The following is a 17393-nucleotide window of genomic DNA, read 5'->3' as shown; positions in this document are numbered from 1 at the left end:
CCTCCACGAGCTGCCGTGTCTGGCTCAGCGGCACACTGAGAGGCAGCTTCAACAGGGTCGAGGTGAGCAGCACCTCGCGAACCTGGGTCAGGGGGTGGGATAACCCGCAAACCCCGGGGGAATGGGGGAGGAGCGGGAGCGGGAGGGGGAGGGGGAGGGGGAGGGTATGCAAATTAGAAGCATTACGGAGCAAGAGGAACGGAACGGAGGGGAGGAGAACTTGAAAACACACACGTGCGTGTACGGCAGTCTGCTGGCATATAAAAACACATTTGGCACGCCCCCCAACTCCACTACTGAGTGTGAAGGTCGTCCCCCCCCTCCGCCCCCACCAGGTCCCTAGAAGGTCCCAGAACAGCACTGAACTCACACGCACGGAGTCCGCAAGACGCTCCTGTGCTGTTCCAAGGCTCTAAGAACCCTAAACATCTAAAGTCCCGCCAGCCCCCCAACGCTCCTCAATCGTTGTCCAGGTTTTCCCCACCGTTCACACACACACACACACACACACACACACACCGCCCTCGGTAACCCCCCCTCCGCCCTCACAACCCCCTCACACCCAATCTCTCCCCAAACCAGCCTACCGTAGCACTGGACATGAGTACGTCTTTCTGTTGTACGTAGCAGCTGCTTTCCCTGAATGTCCGTACATTGCGCGGTCTGCCATCCACCGCCACCCGCCCCTCACACACGGCACCGCGACTGCTGGAGTTGCACGCCAACACGTCCAACTGGGGAAAGGGGGAGGGGGAAGACGAGCCACGAGAGTGTGAAGCTGATGGCGAGGGGGAGAGGGGGAAGGACTTTTGGCGGGAAATGTATTTGAATGGAAATGGAGAGGAACAAGGTTGGGACGGACGGGGAGGAGAGGGGTTCGTGATATGAGTACGGCAATGAGTTGTCGAAAGCGGGAGGGCGGGAGGAGGGAGAGGGCCTGGAATGGGCGATAGAGGGGGGTTTCGGTAGGATGATACGAGCAGAGGGATGGGATGAGGAAAGGTGGAGTCGAGGGCCTTACCAAGGTGGATTTCCCAGCGCCAGAGGGCCCCATAATGACGAGGAGCCGTCCAGGCTGCGCCAGCCCGTGCATGTTGGTGAGGATGCGCTTTTGCTGCCCGGTGGACCGGTCTGGGACCAGGAAATTGAGGTCATGCCACTCGATGACCGCTCCTCTCATGTGTTGTGAGTGGGGCAGAGCCGTTGCGCTCGCTGTTAGATTCATTTGATAAAAAAATTCCAAGGTTAATGGAAGAGTTCGGGTAGACACGAACTTGCGTCGGGGCTGTCACTATGCGACGTCTGATGTGTACAGGTTCGTTTTTTGAGCTGGCCCATCCTATGGACAAATATAATAGCTATTAAATTAAGCCACATTGTACTGCTTCGATAAGCAAGTAAAGTGGCTTACAGGATTATTTGCGTCACCCCCTCACTCCAATTACGTTACGACATTTGGCCGAGCAGAGGAAAGCCGCAGGGTCCCAGGGCTTCCCTGACCTGCATTGTGATCACCACGCAGTCATGTACCTTACTCTCTGGAGATTCCTGGCCGCCGTGATTACTGGCCCAGGAAGCTGGAGAAGTAACTACCAACGACTTGCGGCGAAACCAAGCAGTCGAGCCCTCAAGCGAGCGAGCGAATGGAATGCGTTTTATGGTCATGGAGGTATAACTTGTTAAACCAGGTGCTTTACATCTACTGGAAAGGGACTAATAGGAAAGCATTCAAACTAGCAGCGTCTGACAGCCGAACAAACCTTGCAAATTGACGATTCTTGGCACATACTTCAAGATGCTGAAGATCAAAACATGTAGACGCTGATACTCACCTGGGTGCTTGAACAAGGGGAAAAAGCGCGGTTTTCCATGGATTACCTTCGGAAGCAGCAATTGCTGGCCGAAGCTGATGCAATCAGGTAAAGGTTTCGAAGGAAGGCCCGCTTCTGAATAGCTTACACTTGGGCGCCGCTTTGCATTGGTTTTGGGCCATCACGTTGTCATCCGTATGAACCGCGCGAAAACTCCAAACCTCCTGCTAACTGTCCCGGTTTCTTATAACGCCGCGCATCACCCAGGCCGGGCCTTGGGGCTGAGCTGGCTCGCTTCCCAATCGCAACGAGCGCTGAGCTGGACCAAATCCAAGCGCTCTTAGAGGAGCACCGACAGGTATTCTTCAAAGATGATTTCATATGGTGCACGCAAAAAGCACCCACCTCCCAGCCAGGTGCCAACCCGCGGCACATGCAACGCTGGGCGGGTCCGGGCGGGACGCGGGGGTGTTTTTACGCAGCATGCCGTCTTGATAAGAGCTCAACACGGCGTTCGACACGCTCGACATGCGGCAATAACACATACCCGCCTCCCTCGATCCGCGGCCCATCAGTCGCCCTCAAATTCAACTACCCTCCACACCTATTTCTAGTACTGCCTCGTTTGACCTGCTGACCACAACGAAGGCGCCCAAAGGAACGGTCACCAGCCCAAAACACAGTGCCAGTAACTCTCCAAACCTCTCAGTGTAACTCTCCGCTGTCTTCTCTCCGTCCCTCATAACGCCAATAACTCAGAATGGGAGTTTTCAGCTTTGGGTCGTGTCCGGGTCAGGCAAGGCAGTTCTCTGCTCCTCGTCCTCTCATCCTCGTCCTCATCCTCGTCGTCATCCTGCCTAGCAAAACGTTATTTCAAAAGGTTATTCTTCTTCCCTTGTGCCTAAGATCACGCGTTGCTCTCCCCTTTCCCCCCCACCCCCAGCTTCACTCGTGTGTGGTTCGTCTTCCCCCACCCCCACCCACCCCGTCTTTGGTATCTGCTCCATTCGCCAGTGGTTCGTCTTACTCCCCCCCTCCACTTCCCCCGAAGGCAGTTTGCGGCGTTGGGTGTCGGCAGCGGTAGCAGCAGCAGCAGCAGCTGGTTCTCTGTTTCTTACGTTCATTTAACTCACCCCTCTCTTCCCCCCCCGACACACACGCACATACACAATCCCCGCACACACACATACCCATATAACCCCCCCCCCGCCACCCCTTCCTCCTCGCCTAGGTGACTGCGGGCTATGCAACCCTGCAAGCCGACTACCGCCGACAGACGGATGAGTACCGGCGACAGGGTAGGTGGGGGTATGGGTGATTGTGGCCCTTATGCAGCATGCAGTACAGCGTGCCGTAGCTACGGCGGTAACTGGCCGTACCAACTGCTGGCCCTGGTCCTCGTCCCCTCCAACCTCTTTGCTTGCTACCCTGCAAAGCACCAAAGCTGCATCCCGGCATCTCTCCTCCCTTTCCCGCTTCCCTCCCTCCATATCCCTTTTTCTTGCCATGCTATGTCCCCCTTTTACCACCTCACCCCTCACCCTCTTCTCCCCCCCCCATTCCTGACAGCCGCCATGCTCGAGGCCAAGATTGCCAGCTCGGGCATGTCCTCCCTGCCCCCCGCGGGTCTTGCAGCTGCCAGACAGTTGGCGGCAGTTGCCAGTTGGTTGGGACTAACCACCACTGCGGAGACGGCCGTTGTGGCGGCCTGGGTGGCCCAGGACGCGGATAAGCTGAAGCAGGAGAGGTTGCAGGTACGGGTTTGCGGGAAGGAGGGGGGAAGGAGGGGAAAGGGCGGGGCATGGGGGAAGTTGGGATGGGGGGAGCACATAGGGGACGAGAAGAACACGGACATCGACACGACCACGAACACAGACACGTCGTGTATTCAGGACACAGAGAAGTGGATGATTCGGGTTAAGGTTCTTCTGGAATATGGGGGTTGAGACCAGGGGGGTTTATGAAAGGGACGTGGCGAGCTGGAGACAAGGGAAGGGTTGTAGGGTGAGGATGAGATCAGCGGTAGTGTGTGTGTGTGTGTGTGTGTTTTCCTACTTCTCTTTGTGTGTGTGTATGTGTGTGGGTGTGGGTGTTTTCCTTCTTACACGCCTACGCCGGAAAGTCCTCGCCCCGCAGGTGCGACCTTACCCTCGTACCCCGCCTGCCACTCACAGACTCCACCGGTGCCGTCGTACCAGGCAACTTCCGCAAACCCCACCCTCTTATAATCTCATAAAAGCTAACCTCACAACCCCTCCCATTCTCAAACATGAGGGGCCCCCTTCTCCCCCTTTCTTCCCCTCCCTCCCTCCCTCCTCCCTCCCTTCCTTCTGCCGCATCAGTCTTTCCTTGGCATCAGCTTCACTCGCTCGTGGTTCGTCTTCCCTCCCTCCCCCCTCCCCCTTTGCTACTCTCTTGCCCTGGCAGCAGCTTCAATCGTATGTGGTTCGTCTTCCCCCCCTCCCCCTCTCCCTCCTCCCCCCCCGTGGTTCGTCTTTCCCCCTCTCCCTCCTCCCCCCCTCCCTCCTCCCCCCCTCCCTCCCTCCTCCCCCCCTTCCCTCCTCCCTCTCCCCTTCCCTCCTCCCTCCCCCCTTCCCTCCTCCCCTGCCCCTACCAGTCCCAGCGCGAGGCTATCGCCTCCGACCTGCGCACCCAGGCCACCGCCGCCACCCGCCAGGCCGCGGAGCTGACCGCCGCGCTGGAAGCGGCTCGGAGGGGCCAGTTGGGGTCCGAGAGGGGGCTGGAGAGCATGGGGGCGGAGCAGCGAACGCTGGAGCAGAAGGCGGCGGAGTACATAAAGAGGATTGCGGTCACGAGGGACAAGCTGATGCAGCTGGGGTACAAACAGGATGTGAGTGGGGTGAGCGGCAGTAGTGTGTTGTTAGGGGCTGCCTGGGGAAAAGAGGGGGGATGGCGGGTTGTTGAATGTGCGAGGTGGTGGAGGGTGCGGCTTCACTGGGAGGGGAAGAGGCACCCCGGGATAACCTACAGGGCGTTAGGGAGGGCTTGAAGATGGGCTATGTGTTTTTCACGTAGCATATTCCTTTTCTCTTTCTCTCTCTCTCTCTCCCTCTCTCTTTCTCTCTCTTTCTCTCTCTCGCTCGCTCGCTCTCTCTCTCTCCCCCTTCTTCTTACACATAAGGCACAAATATAACAAATATACAATATACAAGAATGCGGGTGGGAAAGGAACTGCCGTCCCATTACACAGGACGCAACGCACACCGAGAGTCGTTCGCCGCACTTCAGGACTTCACTATCATCCGGATCTAGATCGCATCGCATTAGGGCACAGTTTCTCCCTCCCTTGACAATCACGTACGACAATCCCATTCGTACACACCATATCACATCGTCGACCAAAAGACCTCTTGCCCGCGGGGGAGACACTCGCAGCTGAGCCACGAGGCTCTGGAGGCCCTGGCGTCGGAAGTGGATTCCCTGGAGTGCAGCCTGGCGGAGGCGGAGGCGGCGCTCAAGATGTACGACAGCATCCCGCCCAGCGCCGCCGGCTTGGCGTCCATGCTGGAGCGCTCTCAGAAGGAGCTGGCGGACGTGCACGCGGCCATGGGGAGTGCCTTCGTGCACGGCAGCTCAGCAGCGACACGGCTCAGCGCCACCGCGGGAGGAGTGGGAGCGGGGGGAGCTGGCGGCGGCGGCGGCGGCGGCGGGCTGGGGCCGCCGCGTGTAGTGGGAGGTGTCGGCGGTGTGGGGGTTTAGGTATGTTGTGTTTTCAGGACACGCGCGCGCCTCAAGACAATGAGGTAGTTGTATTTACGCAACTGCTGGTGGTGGTAAAGTATTAGGAGGAGTATGGGAGTGTAGTCGAGTATGTGAGAGCATCCATCCAGACCGCTGTTTACGCGCGGTTTACATGCTGGTTTGTGGCGAAAGGGCCCAGGGCGGGGGAAAAGGAGTCTCCAGCGTTGTCCGCACATGTACAGATACAGAGGAGGGGGGGCCCCGCGGGTCTTCATCTGAATTTGTCTGGGTTCACATAAACCCATCACATCAGCAACACCCTCAGCAAATACCACCTCTGTGAAATGCTCTGCTGCTGCTGCAGCTGCTGTCTTTTAAACCAGCTGAGACGGCGAAAAGCGGGAAATTCGTGTGCTTTCGCTTTCCCAGCGTAATGCGGTCAGGCTCGACGAATAAATGCAGCCCGATGCGGCCATAACATGTGCACCGTAAAGGCAACGTATGTGGTGTGGTCGGCAGCCGCGTCAGGGCCATATCACGCACTTATATTAGGAACTTCGTTATGGAGCTCGACTTTTGAAAGCGGCGGGGGCCCCCCCACCCCTGCCCGCCCGCATGGACGCTGTGCGGGAAGAGCTGGTAAAGGCAGAGTGGAGCTGCTGCGACGCCGCATACACGGTTCGGGGTCCCACACCAACTAAGCACACGACCTGTAACCAAGCACGAGCGAGGAGAAAAAAGGCGGCTACATGCCACACTCCAAAAAATAGTGGGCAGCGCCGTTAAAGGTTCCTTGTAACAACCTGTTTCAACTTTTAACCAACGAACTAACCAACCGTGTAACCAACCAGTCAGTAAGAGCCGAGCTCGGGAGGCCAGCGGCAATGGGCACCCCCCCGTATTCCACCGTCACTATGGCCGTCACCCTTCCCAGCCGCTTTTGCAAGCGTTCGTGATCGCAAGAGGCTGCCCTGGCGTGAAGCTACCAACCGCGGTTCGAATCGAATCAAAATCCTGACGACACGCTTTTCCCAGGAATGGCCGAGTATATGACTACACTGGCATTCCGTCCCAAGCCATCCTGCAAAAACACAACCGATCAGTAATTGCCTAATGTCCATCTTCAGAAAATAATTCAACCCGATCCATTCAGTTTTGGCTGGGTGCGCGTCCGTGTTTAAACTGTCTGTATGCCTCAACTCCCCCCCCCGGACTCGTTCACCACCTTCCAGTTGCTTTCACCGCTGGTTACCCTCTGGTGCGCTAACTGCTTGAGAAAGTACTCCCTAAACGACCGCATAAACGCTTCTCATCCAACCGCTCATCCAACCGCTCCATAAACGCTTCTCATCCAACCTCTTACCCCGTCTTCCGCCATTTCGCCCCACCCCGACCCCTCCCAACAAGCAACCCCCCCCGCGCCACCCTATCCGCCACACGGGAACTCGTACACCGAGAGCAAAAGCAGGCATCGCCGCATCCGCCACAGTTCGTTTCCGCGCTCCGAATGCTCACCACCTCGTACCACCCTCAATGCCTTCCCCTCTCGCAGCAGCCTGTGTGGAGGTCATGATGACTTGGTCATCACAACTTGGACTGATGGGCCGCCGTTATCAGCGCCTGCGGACTTCTCTGCTCGTCCACGTCCGGCATTAACTGGAGCCCCAAGCCCGGGGCCGTCACCCCTGATGGCGTCAGCTCGCCATCGCCACCGGCCGCGGACACGGCGGCAGATGATCTTCCCGGCGGCAGATGATGCGTCGGCGCCGCCGCCGCCGCCGTCGCCGCCATTAGTTGCACTCGGCCCAATGCAATGCGTAAGAGGTCTCTGCCGCAAGGCAGTAGCCCTTCCAGGTGCATGTCGGGAGCTGTAGCAGCCGCTATCGCCGAAGAAGATGATGATGATGGTGGTGGTGGCGGTCCCGCCGCCGCCGCTGCCGCCGCCGCTGCTGCAATGGCCGCAGCTGCCTTCAGCGGCCTCCAGGCCATGACGAAATCGCCGTGGCCCACGTGGTTGTACAGCAGGTGCCGTACAGGAACGCCACACCTGCACGGCACACATCACGGTCACTATGCCATCATGTTCATATGAAGACGTCAGCGAAGGGCACTGCCGCAGGGGTTACATACGTCGGATGAAACAACAGCAACAGCAACAGCAACAGCAGGAGCAACAGCAGCCGCAGCAACAACGACAAAAGCAAAACCCAATTTCCCAAGCATGCAAGGCTTCCATCCTAAAAACCTAACACGTTCTCCAAACAAGGCCCTTAAGATAACGCTCCTAAAACCCTAAAACCCGCCAGGTGCAGTACCGTACCGACCTGCGCAGCTGCAGCACCAGCTCCGCGCCCTCGTGCCAGGGAACCATGTGATCCGAACAGCTGCCCATCACCACAAAAGGTGGCAGCCGCGACGCCGCCGCCAGGTTGAACACCGGGCCCCGCTCCGCCGCTGCTGCCGCCGCCGCAGCGGCTGTTTGAGAACCGACGGCGGCGGCGGCGGCGGCGGCCTCAAGGCCGTTCAACCCCGAGCGCGTGGGAATGGCGTCGCCAAGGAGCTCAAAAGACGTGAAGTACGACGTGAAAAGGCTGCTGCTGCCGGCGGCGGCGGCGGCAGCAGCAGCAGCGGAGTCTTGATCGTACGGCGCCGGTGCCGTACCGGCAGCTGCTCTCGCCAGGATAACGCTTGGCGAGGCGGCGGCGAAGCCCATCGGCCCGCCCACTGCACGCTTCATCATCGAAAGTTCGTGTACGGCACGGCTCTTTTCAAATTCGTAATGCTTGGCAATGTCGTACACAGCTGACATTCCGACGAACATCGCCGGCATGCGCGTATCGGCTTCCGCATGTGCCGGTGCCGCCGCCGCCGCTGCGGCTGCCACTGTCGCACCACCGCCATCACCGTCGTACGACACGTCGACGCCGGGCTGCGGGTGCAGCTGTACGTCAGCTACGGCGCGCAGCGCGTGGAACGCTCCTGGGAGGGATGCGCCGCCGCCACCCAGAAGGTACACGGCCGTGTCCCGTGGGTCGCCTGCGTGCGCCGCCGAACCTTGAGGCTGCTCATCTTGTCGTACATGTAGACCTCTGTCGTACGGCAACGCTGCATCTGGATTTCTGTGGCGCTCCTCCTGGCGGAGGGCGCCCCCGTTTTTCGTTCCAGTTTTGTACTGCAACGCCGCCGGCGCCGCCGCAGGCACAGTCGCGACTGGTCCTGTAGTACTCCGCACAGCGCTATTAGGCGTGGCGGAGGCGGTGGCGGCGGTGGCGGCGGTGGCGGCGGTGGCGGCGGAGGCGGCGGTGGCGGCGGCTTCCGCCGCTGCGGCGCGTCTCAACAGCGCCCAGGCCACTAGGTGCCCCCCCGCGGAGTGGCCTGCCGCTGTCACGCGATGTGGGTCACCCCCGTACCTGGCCACGTTATCAAAGGTCCAGGAGAGGGCGGCACTAACCTCCTCAACCATCGTACCTGTACGGAAAACGAAATCGCAGTACGGGGTACGTACGACAGCAGTAAAACAACATACAGAGGGAAATTGGGCAAAGCACGGAATTTAGAATCAGGGATAAGCAGTTACAATTATTTGTATTAAAATTAATATAATATCCTTATTAACTCAATTATTATAATCAATAATTCATATAAAACGATTATCGCTAAATTATCCTCCCTCCCTCCCTCCCTCCCCCGCACTCACAGAGGACCAATTACCTGCTAGAGCTTCCGGATAGAGTGTGTATGTGGGCACCACCACCACCATACCGGCCTGAGCCAGTCGGGTGGCCATGGGCGCGTACTGCCACGTCTCCCCACTCGCCCACACGCCACCGTGCACGAAAAACACAACAGGAAGGGAACCCACCCCCTGCTGCTGCTGCTGCTGCTGCTGCTGGGCCACATGCTGCTGCTGCTGCTGAGCAGGAGGAGGAGGAGTGGAGCTGCGGAAGCATGAAAGCGGGACGTACACATCCAGCGTGTTGCGCGGCGCAGAACCGTACGACACCTGGCGGTGTACGGCAACGCCGTACCGACCCGGCGGCAGCTGATAAAGCGCAGCCGTGAACTCGTGCACTTGTCGCTGTTGTTGGTGCTGTTGTTGGTGCTGCCGCTGCCGGTGGGATAACTCCTGGGAGGACTCGGATGTAGCAGCAGTAGCAGTAGATTCAGTAGCAGTAGCAGCAGTAGCAGTAGCTGGGGATAACAGCTGTAATGGCAAGGTAGTCAGGCGCCTGTGCAAGCATGCATGGCGGGAGGGGTGTGTGTGCCACATGGACAGCTTGGCAAATCGGTACGCAAAAAACACACATGGGGCCTTACACACACGAGACAAAAGGTGATGAACATAACATGTATTTGCTTCCAAACGCCCTAAAAAAAGACGAAACGAAGCAAAGTATTGTTTTGCGCATCAGATTGAGCCGCATCGGAGAAGATTTTGTCAGAAGCGTGCATTTACCTGCGACCGAGCGCAAAAGCGCGAGCACAAGAACCACCGTAAATTGGTTGTGGGCTACCAGAAATCAGGTACGCTACAAGACTTCCCTGACACGGCCGCAGTCCGTCTTCTTGCTTTTTGCGCTTTACCTGTATACGGACATAGCGTACGCGCCGTACGGGGCAAGCGCCGCAATTGCCGCCAGTTCTAATCCAAGGATGCGTGCCACTCTCGCGGCGCGGGCCAGGCGGGGAAGCAAGTCATCGCCGGCGCTAACGACGTCAGCCTGTGTCGTACGACATGTACGGCGACATGTACGGCGACCCAATTACGGAATTGTACACAACTTACTTGTAATCCGCAGGAAAAATGAAGGTCCTAAATTGTGCCGGAATGGCCACGAACAGGGTTTGAGTTTGCGCGTGAATGGTGGTGCTGTACGGATACCTTCAGAGTGCCTTCCGGGTTGACGGTTGAAGGTTTGTACGGTATAACAAGTCAGCTCCGAAACCGTCAGAGAGCATGAAGTGAAGCTTGCGGTGGTGATGCTTGCGGTATACTGATGTAAAATTGCTGTTTAGCACTGTTGTTCAGAAGTCGATGGTTGTGGTGATGGTGATGATTTGTTGGTGCTAGTTATAAACACCATGAAAATCTGTGACGGTTGAGCTGTGGGTCGGTGTCGATATTAATGTTTGGTCGGTAAAACGTATATATGTCATCGACGTTTTCAATCGATCATGGTTTATAAAATGTTGAAATTTATGTACGTGACCGAGGGCCACGCGCAGATAGGGCACGAGTAGAAGTCACGAGAAGCAGCGGCAGGGCGCGGTTTGCTGTGATAATCATAGGCAGGAAAGGGTGCACCGCGGTGGGTTGTGCGGGAGAGGGTGGTGCAGGTGTGGAGGGGACACGGGTATGTTTCGGCATTCGCACCTTTGCGCCCTTGAGAGCTTCTCGGAGGAATGACATGGCCACGACGCGGCGACGACCAAATTTTTGCAATTCGCTATATGCAAACTTGTTGTTTGCACTATATTGCCAAGCAGATTCAAAACTGGGAGTCTGACCGTTGGAGATGGGGACAAAGCTCCGCTGCTGTGGGCCGTACACAATTCGCTGAGGCGGACCAGGGACAGAGGCGCTGGGCCGCACTAGCATCGCACTTTTTCAGAGGGACAGCTGAGGAATGAATGTGTTGAACGGAGGCCCTGCACGAGTCGGCGTGTCCTAACAGGCCTGATGAAGGCAGAAGGGATTGTTACGTTTCCCAGATGCCAGGGAAGTTTCAAAAAAGAGCAAACCTGCGCTACAGCGCGCCTGCGTTGTATGCAGTGATAGCTCGCCAACAGGTCATATGACGCTTTCCTTTCAAGCGTCCTCGCGCCGAAACCAAAACAACATTAGGGAAATTAGGAACGGAACAGCAAATATTATGTTGCTATGCCACTGTGATTGACCCAACGAATATGTCTCCGCGTTTGCCCATTGAATCTACCTGCTATACGTGAACGCTCCACAGTTACTGTCAACAAGTGTCGTTCAGCGCTGGGCGAACGCTTGTCGCTTTCTGTCCGTACTTTATCGATGATATTTATAGTCTGTAGAATTGGGATGCGATAGAGTGGAGGCGTTGCCCTTTGGGACTTTCGTAGCTCATGGCGAGTCCCGAGTATGGCACTCCCGAAGAGGCGGAGGTGCCGCTGGAAGATGCCGATGTTTACAAGGCTACAACCAGCAGTGACTATGTGGTCGTTCGCCGTGTGCGGTTGTTCCGGTCCAAGTTCATCACTTTTCACAACATAGAAGAGAACGAGGATGACAACAAGCAATGGATCCTTACATCGCAGTGTGAACTGTCGCCACGTAATGCTTCAGAGATAAGGGATCCATGCACTAAATATGTGCGACCTCGCGGGCAGTGGGCAATTACTACTTTTGTAAAGCCGAAGAATATTGGCGCGCGGGGCCAGAGGGTTCGCCTGGTAAGACCGCCTATAATCCCATTCCGCATCATGCGCACGCACCCATTCGCGCCGGATCCAAGCCACTGGCGTTGCGTTAGGGAGCCATCCTTCCCAGGATCCTTCTTCCACCTACCTCCGCGCGCACGTCTTGTCTCAGCCCCACATGAGCAAACCTTGGAACCTCGCATCCATCCACATGCACGCGCCTGGGCTTCATAGGTATCATACCCGGGTACATTCCCCGCCTCCCTCCGTAGACCCCAGCCGCTTGCACATCCTATTTGCGCCAAACCCCAAGGATTTTCCCTGAATGGCACATTTCCACACAGTAAAGCACAATGGGTCACGGTAAAAGATTTTGTAGCACAATTTTGGCTCCATTTGTTCAGGGCACCATCATTACCTCCCAACAGTCTTTACAAGATGTCTCTCAGCACACACCCATGCACATCTCGTGGACTTTCACAGCCGGGGTCACCTTCGATTTCGCTTCCCTCTTTCCCTCTTTCCCCCGGCCCCCAACAACCCGGTCAAGGTTCCATCCGCACCAGCTTCCGCTTGAACCCGCCGCCCTCCGATACCCACACCATCCTGTCCCTACGTGCGAGTCGCAACCTTCCTAGTTCCCCAGAACTTTCTTCCTTCCCTTTGTCTTTCCTCTCAGTACCAGTATGGCCCCCCGGCCCTGCCGCCAAGGACCCAGTTCGTCATCTGTCTCTACACCGCATGCCACCACTCCACCGCTCCGGCCTGTTACCTGCTGGCCTCGTCCAACCAAACGCGCCCCGGTCCCGGTCCCGGTCCCGGTCCCTTTTATCCGGAGGACGCTCACCCCGCGGACCCACCCCTCTCCCTGTACATAGCACTTTCCAACGTGCTCTACTGTTTTCCCTAGTCGTATTCGCGATCGACTGCTCGGGCCTTATCTTACTCTCCATTAAGGGCATCCTATTTCCCAACCCAAGCGTGTTGCACTGGGGGGATCACGGACTGGATTACTGGATTACCCCTTTCCTTCCCCAGCCATATGACCTCCTCCGGCATTACCCTCTAAATCGGCAAGTTGATTGTTGTTTCCTACTTTTGCATAATTTTCCAAATATTGGAAAAAATCCAAATATAATCCCCCCGAGTCCCCTCCCCCAGTATATGTTCACCCTGTCCTGGCCGACGCGTTGGGCTGCCAAGGGATATACGTCCTTCGCCTTCGGCTTCGAGGACGCGGAAGGCGCCCGGCACTGGCACACGCGGCTGTGTGAATGTCTGGAGGGTATCCGCGCGGAGAAGGCCGCGGCTGCCGCGGCCGCCGCCGCCGCAGCAGCGGCGTCCACGCTTGCTAATTATCCCTCCAGCCACGGCAGCGCCACCAACGCCGCCAACAGCAATGCGAATGTCATCAGCGCCAGCGGTCCCAGTGCCGCGCCGCAATCCGCGCCGCATCATCATCATCATCTCCATGGGCGACTCAGTCTGGGCAATGGACCCGCTTTTGTTGCCTCCGCCGGCGCCAGCACCAGCAGCAACTATGGCCGCGCCAGTAGCTCTATAGTCACCGTGTCGGCTGCGGCGGTGGCGGCGGCGACGGCGGCGACGGCGGCGGCACCGTCGTCGACGGGGAGGGTGCAGGCGACGGCGACGGCGAGGGATGGGAAGGTGGGGACGAATAACAGCAACGGCGGCAGCAGCGAGGGTGGCGGTGGCGGCGGCGGCGGCGGTCAGCAGCCCCGTCTTGTTTCCGCTGACGGGCGCAGCGCAGTGGCCGCAGAGGCCGCGACGGGAGGGCCGCAGGTGCGCTGGGCGTTTGTGTGTGTGGCTGTCAGAGGGGGGGTGGAAGTTTGCGGATTTAAGTCGAAAAGCCGAGGTGGGTTGGGGTTCCTTTGAAGGCAGTAGAGGAGCGATAGAGGAGGCGGATCGGTTTAAATCGTCTGAGTTAACGTCGCAACGGGTCGGGTCGGGTACGGTAACGTGTGCTGGGCTTTGCTTGCGCGCCTTTCTGGAGAGCCGTGCGTGTATGTATGTATGTATGTATCAGGGGGGATGCTTTTGGGATGCAGCTGGCTGGCCTCGTTGCAGGGGGGGGGGATCGGCCGGGGCCGCTGTGGGGAGATCTTGCACTGTTGGGCTGTTTGTGGTCCAAGAAGGACTGGGGATATATCAGGAGGGCTCGGAAGGGAGACATCGAACCTCAGCGCAGCACGGGCTGTTCGCGTGTTAAAAAGTTGAAGTCCCGCTGGCACAAACCGCGAGCCCGCTGTGGCCCTACATCAGCTGTAAAGCGCCTACAGCCCTACAGCCTGACCGTCCTAGCAAAAGGCCATCACAGGAGGCCGAGAGCGCGGTCCTGGGAATGGGTGCGGATGGCCGGGCCTGCTGCTGCCTTATCCATATCGATGCAGCCGTCCGCCGCCTGCCGCTGCTATGGCGACGTGGCCTGGGCCGGGCTGCTGCCCGCTACCAGCGCGGTGACCGAGCCGGAGCCAGAGCCAGGCCGGGCCAGGTCCTATGCCGAATTGGGAGCTGTTTTGCTCCATCTAGAGCTGCGATCAACGGCTGGTAGTCCTGTTGGCGAGGGATGTTGGGCCGGGGGCTGCTGCTCCGACCCCTCTACCGGGGAAACACAGTGCAGTGGCTCTCGGTGGGACTTGCGGTGCGGCAGTGTGCGAACATGGAGCGAACATCTTGGGAAGAGGAGGGGCCTTGTGGGTCAAGATCCGGATCCGGATCGACGCCTGGGATTTGGATCCGGATTTGCATTCCGGATCCTGATGGCGATTGGGGAGGATTGGGGGGCGCAGTAGCTGCTACAGCGCCAAATCCCCCAATACAGGGTAAAGAGGAGGCGAGCCAAGATGTGGCGGGAAGGAGAGAAGGGGGAGGGGGCCGCTGGGTGCCCCATTCCAGCCTCGTCCTTCCCCATGCCTTTTCCTCGCGCCACGGAACTTCTCCTGCCGCGTGTGCCGGCCCCAAACCCGTTCCCCTGCACCCGGGTGTGTTTTCCCCCTCAAGCTCCTCAGGGGAGAGCACACGCGCGAATATGCACGCGCGTGTTCAACCTCTCAGTTCATTTATATCAGTTTAATTTAAATTAAGACACACGCCTTCATGGGTTTGTGTGTGTATGTATATGTACGTCTTTCTTTGACTTCCAACGTGTGTTTCCCGCGTGTTGTGTTTCGTCCTGCCGTACACTGCCCAGGGGAATGGTCTCAGGGTGCTCTCAGCTGCCTCAACACCAGAGGAGTCCCCGCGGCGGAAGTCGGCATCCGGGACAGGTGCGTGGGGGGGGGGGCTGTGCATGGCTGCCTGCTGGCGGAGGCCCGTTTTGGCGTCTAGGCGGATGTGGTTCTGGAGCGCCGGTGGTCCTTATATCGTCGTAGCCGCGAACGTTCGTTAATCGTTAACGTTTCCTTGTTCGCCAGCCAGCCTTTTTGTTTGTTAAAATCTGGATTCTGGCTTTTTGCTATATATATGTATATATATGTGTATTATGCATTTATGTATTATGCATTTCTCCATCCTTTTTTCCCATACCCCCGTACCCTCAATAAGCTCACATTCATTTTCCTTGTGCGCGATATGTCACATGATAAAAGTCGCTGCCAAGCGGGCGTTGGTGTACGACACCAGCGGCGTAGGCGCCGCCGCCACCTCCGTCGCTCCTCCGAGTGTTTCAGCGGTGGCGCTGGCGGGGGTTAGCTCCACCACCCGCGGCAGCTCCTTCGCCGTCGCGTCGGCGGCGGCCGCGTCGGCGGCGGGGCTTCCGCCGCTGCCTCCTCCGGCAGCGGCGGCTCCGTCCGCTTCGTCGGCAGTAGCAGCAGCGGCGGCAGCGGCGGCGGCACCTTCGAAGCCATCAGGGGCAGTCACATCCGTACCGCTGCCGCCCAGTAGCAGCGACAGTGAGGGGCCTTATGAGGATTTGGATGACGGGATGGTGGGGGCCCCTGGCGGCGCGATGGGTGGCGGTGGCGCCATCATGAGTTGCCGGCAGCCTCGGGGCACGTCTAGAGGCGATGTGCACCACACTAAGCAGCGTTGGGTGCCGTACAAACAGGTAGGGGGGGGGAGGGGAGAGGAAGGAATGGATTTGAGTCGGATTATGGTTGGGTGCCGTAAATCCTGAAACCCTTAACTTTCCCTACCCCTAGGTTTGCATAAGAATTCCTTCCTTACCTCGTACGGCCTTACCCCGCACGGCCTTACCCCGCACGGCCTTACCCCGCACCCCCCCCGCAGGTGAACGGTGTCGCCATCTACCACCGTCCCCAGACAGCCGGCGATGCACAGGCGGGTGTAGGAGGGGAGTTCATGGTAAGTGAAAAGGCTGGATGTGAGTTTGGGGGGGGGGCGGGGAAGGGCCCCCCGCCTGCCTATTTTTGCCTGGATTTTGTGCCGTGCGTGCGAACCTACCGAGGAAAGGGTACATGAGCCACATGCGCCCCTGCTGTTCCTGATAGCTTAATAGAAGCTCCGATTCGGTCCTCGTTGACTGATTATTCTCCTCCTCCCACCGCCCTCCTAAGCTGCTTCCCTTTCTAGTTCCTAGCTCCTACGCCCTGTGCTCTCTCTCCCCCACCCACCCCCTCCGCACGCGCTTCATTCTAGTCCAACCGCTCTTGCATGGTTGTGTAGTTGCATTGGGCGTTGCGTTGCCAGGTGCTTTGCCTTAGGGTTTTGATTTTTTGCCATGCAATACACCAGCACAATCGCTTCATTCCCCACTCCTGGGTTTTAAGATCCCCACGCGTCACCACCGTGCCAATCCATTCCACGGCTTTCCACGCCCCCCCGAACGACAACCCCACTTTGCCGCCCCCACCCCTCTGGCCCTGCCTCTGCCCCATAGTGCCTTTTAATGCCCCTTGGGGCCCTTGTTTTTCTTCATATTGCATTACGTAATGCTGCTCCCCCGGCCTTGTGCCCCCTTCCCCCTTTCGCAGGTGAGCACTGTGGTTCGCGGCAGCCCCCGTAGGTGCCTCACCGCCCTCACCTCCAACTGCGGCAACACCACCATCCTGGGGCCTGCCATCATGCAGGAGGTGCTGCAGAGGAGGCAGGCGGTGGACGAAAAGGAGGTGAGGGTGTGTGCGCGCGCGCGCGCGCCTATGTGTGTGTCTGTGTGTCTGTGCGTCTGTGTGTATAGTGGGGGAAGGGGAGGCAAGTGGTGAGGGTGTGTGATTGTGTGTGTAGTGGGCCACACAGATAACACACATCAGCAACAAGCACGTCACCACCCCCCTCCCCGAGGTCGCCGTCTTCACGGACGCCTTTCGGTCAGTTCTATACGTCTGGTACACTCTTGCCCTGGCAGCACCTTCACTCGTTCACGTGGTTCGTATCTTTCCCCCCCACATCCCCCATATTTCAGCCCTAGGTAGGTCCGGCTTGATATCGGTCCGCATCTGCCTCTCTCTCTCCCCCCCTCACCACGTCTCTCTCTTCCTATGCTCTCCTTACATTCCCCTCCCACCCCCCNCC

The 17393-nt window shown here is 58.3% G+C and overlaps 4 protein-coding genes across 4 annotated transcripts in view; 2 read left to right on the top strand and 2 right to left on the bottom strand.

Moving 5' to 3' along the window:
* VOLCADRAFT_120940 (uncharacterized protein) overlaps nt 1-1180 on the bottom strand; it is a gene marked incomplete at both ends in the record, with an annotated part of 8434 nt that extends 7254 nt beyond the window's left edge. Inside the window, 2 exons of the mRNA XM_002951085.1 lie at nt 588-734; nt 1022-1180. Of these exons, the coding sequence (XP_002951131.1) occupies nt 588-734; nt 1022-1180 (306 nt within the window). The remainder of the gene's footprint in view (nt 1-587; nt 735-1021) is intronic.
* Nucleotides 1181-1869: 689 nt separating this feature from the next.
* Nucleotides 1870-5531, top strand: VOLCADRAFT_91634 (uncharacterized protein; the record flags this gene model as incomplete). The annotated part of the gene is made up of 6 exons (XM_002951168.1): nt 1870-1919; nt 2079-2169; nt 3043-3109; nt 3381-3565; nt 4429-4671; nt 5208-5531. The coding sequence occupies 6 exons, from the start codon at nt 1870-1872 to the stop codon at nt 5529-5531; spliced, it is 960 nt and encodes a 319-aa protein (XP_002951214.1).
* Nucleotides 5532-7097: 1566 nt separating this feature from the next.
* VOLCADRAFT_91633 (uncharacterized protein) lies at nt 7098-11112 on the bottom strand (the record flags this gene model as incomplete). The annotated part of the gene is made up of 7 exons (XM_002951084.1): nt 7098-7560; nt 7838-8295; nt 8568-8685; nt 8924-8981; nt 9542-9639; nt 10098-10234; nt 10888-11112. The coding sequence occupies 7 exons, from the start codon at nt 11110-11112 to the stop codon at nt 7098-7100; spliced, it is 1557 nt and encodes a 518-aa protein (XP_002951130.1).
* Nucleotides 11113-11609: 497 nt separating this feature from the next.
* The window catches only part of VOLCADRAFT_117770 (uncharacterized protein), a gene marked incomplete at both ends in the record, with an annotated part of 14772 nt that continues 8988 nt past the window's right edge, over nt 11610-17393 (top strand). The window contains 6 exons of the mRNA XM_002951167.1: nt 11610-11936; nt 13107-13706; nt 15115-15190; nt 15593-15969; nt 16152-16226; nt 16856-16990. Coding sequence (XP_002951213.1) covers nt 11610-11936; nt 13107-13706; nt 15115-15190; nt 15593-15969; nt 16152-16226; nt 16856-16990 — 1590 coding nt within the window. The remainder of the gene's footprint in view (nt 11937-13106; nt 13707-15114; nt 15191-15592; nt 15970-16151; nt 16227-16855; nt 16991-17393) is intronic.

The sequence above is a fragment of the Volvox carteri genome (assembly GCF_000143455.1).
Source record: "Volvox carteri f. nagariensis unplaced genomic scaffold VOLCAscaffold_22, whole genome shotgun sequence".
Classification (NCBI taxonomy): domain Eukaryota; kingdom Viridiplantae; phylum Chlorophyta; class Chlorophyceae; order Chlamydomonadales; family Volvocaceae; genus Volvox; species Volvox carteri.
Note: the sequence above shows the minus strand (reverse complement) of the source record. Positions and strands in the feature narration are given on the sequence as shown.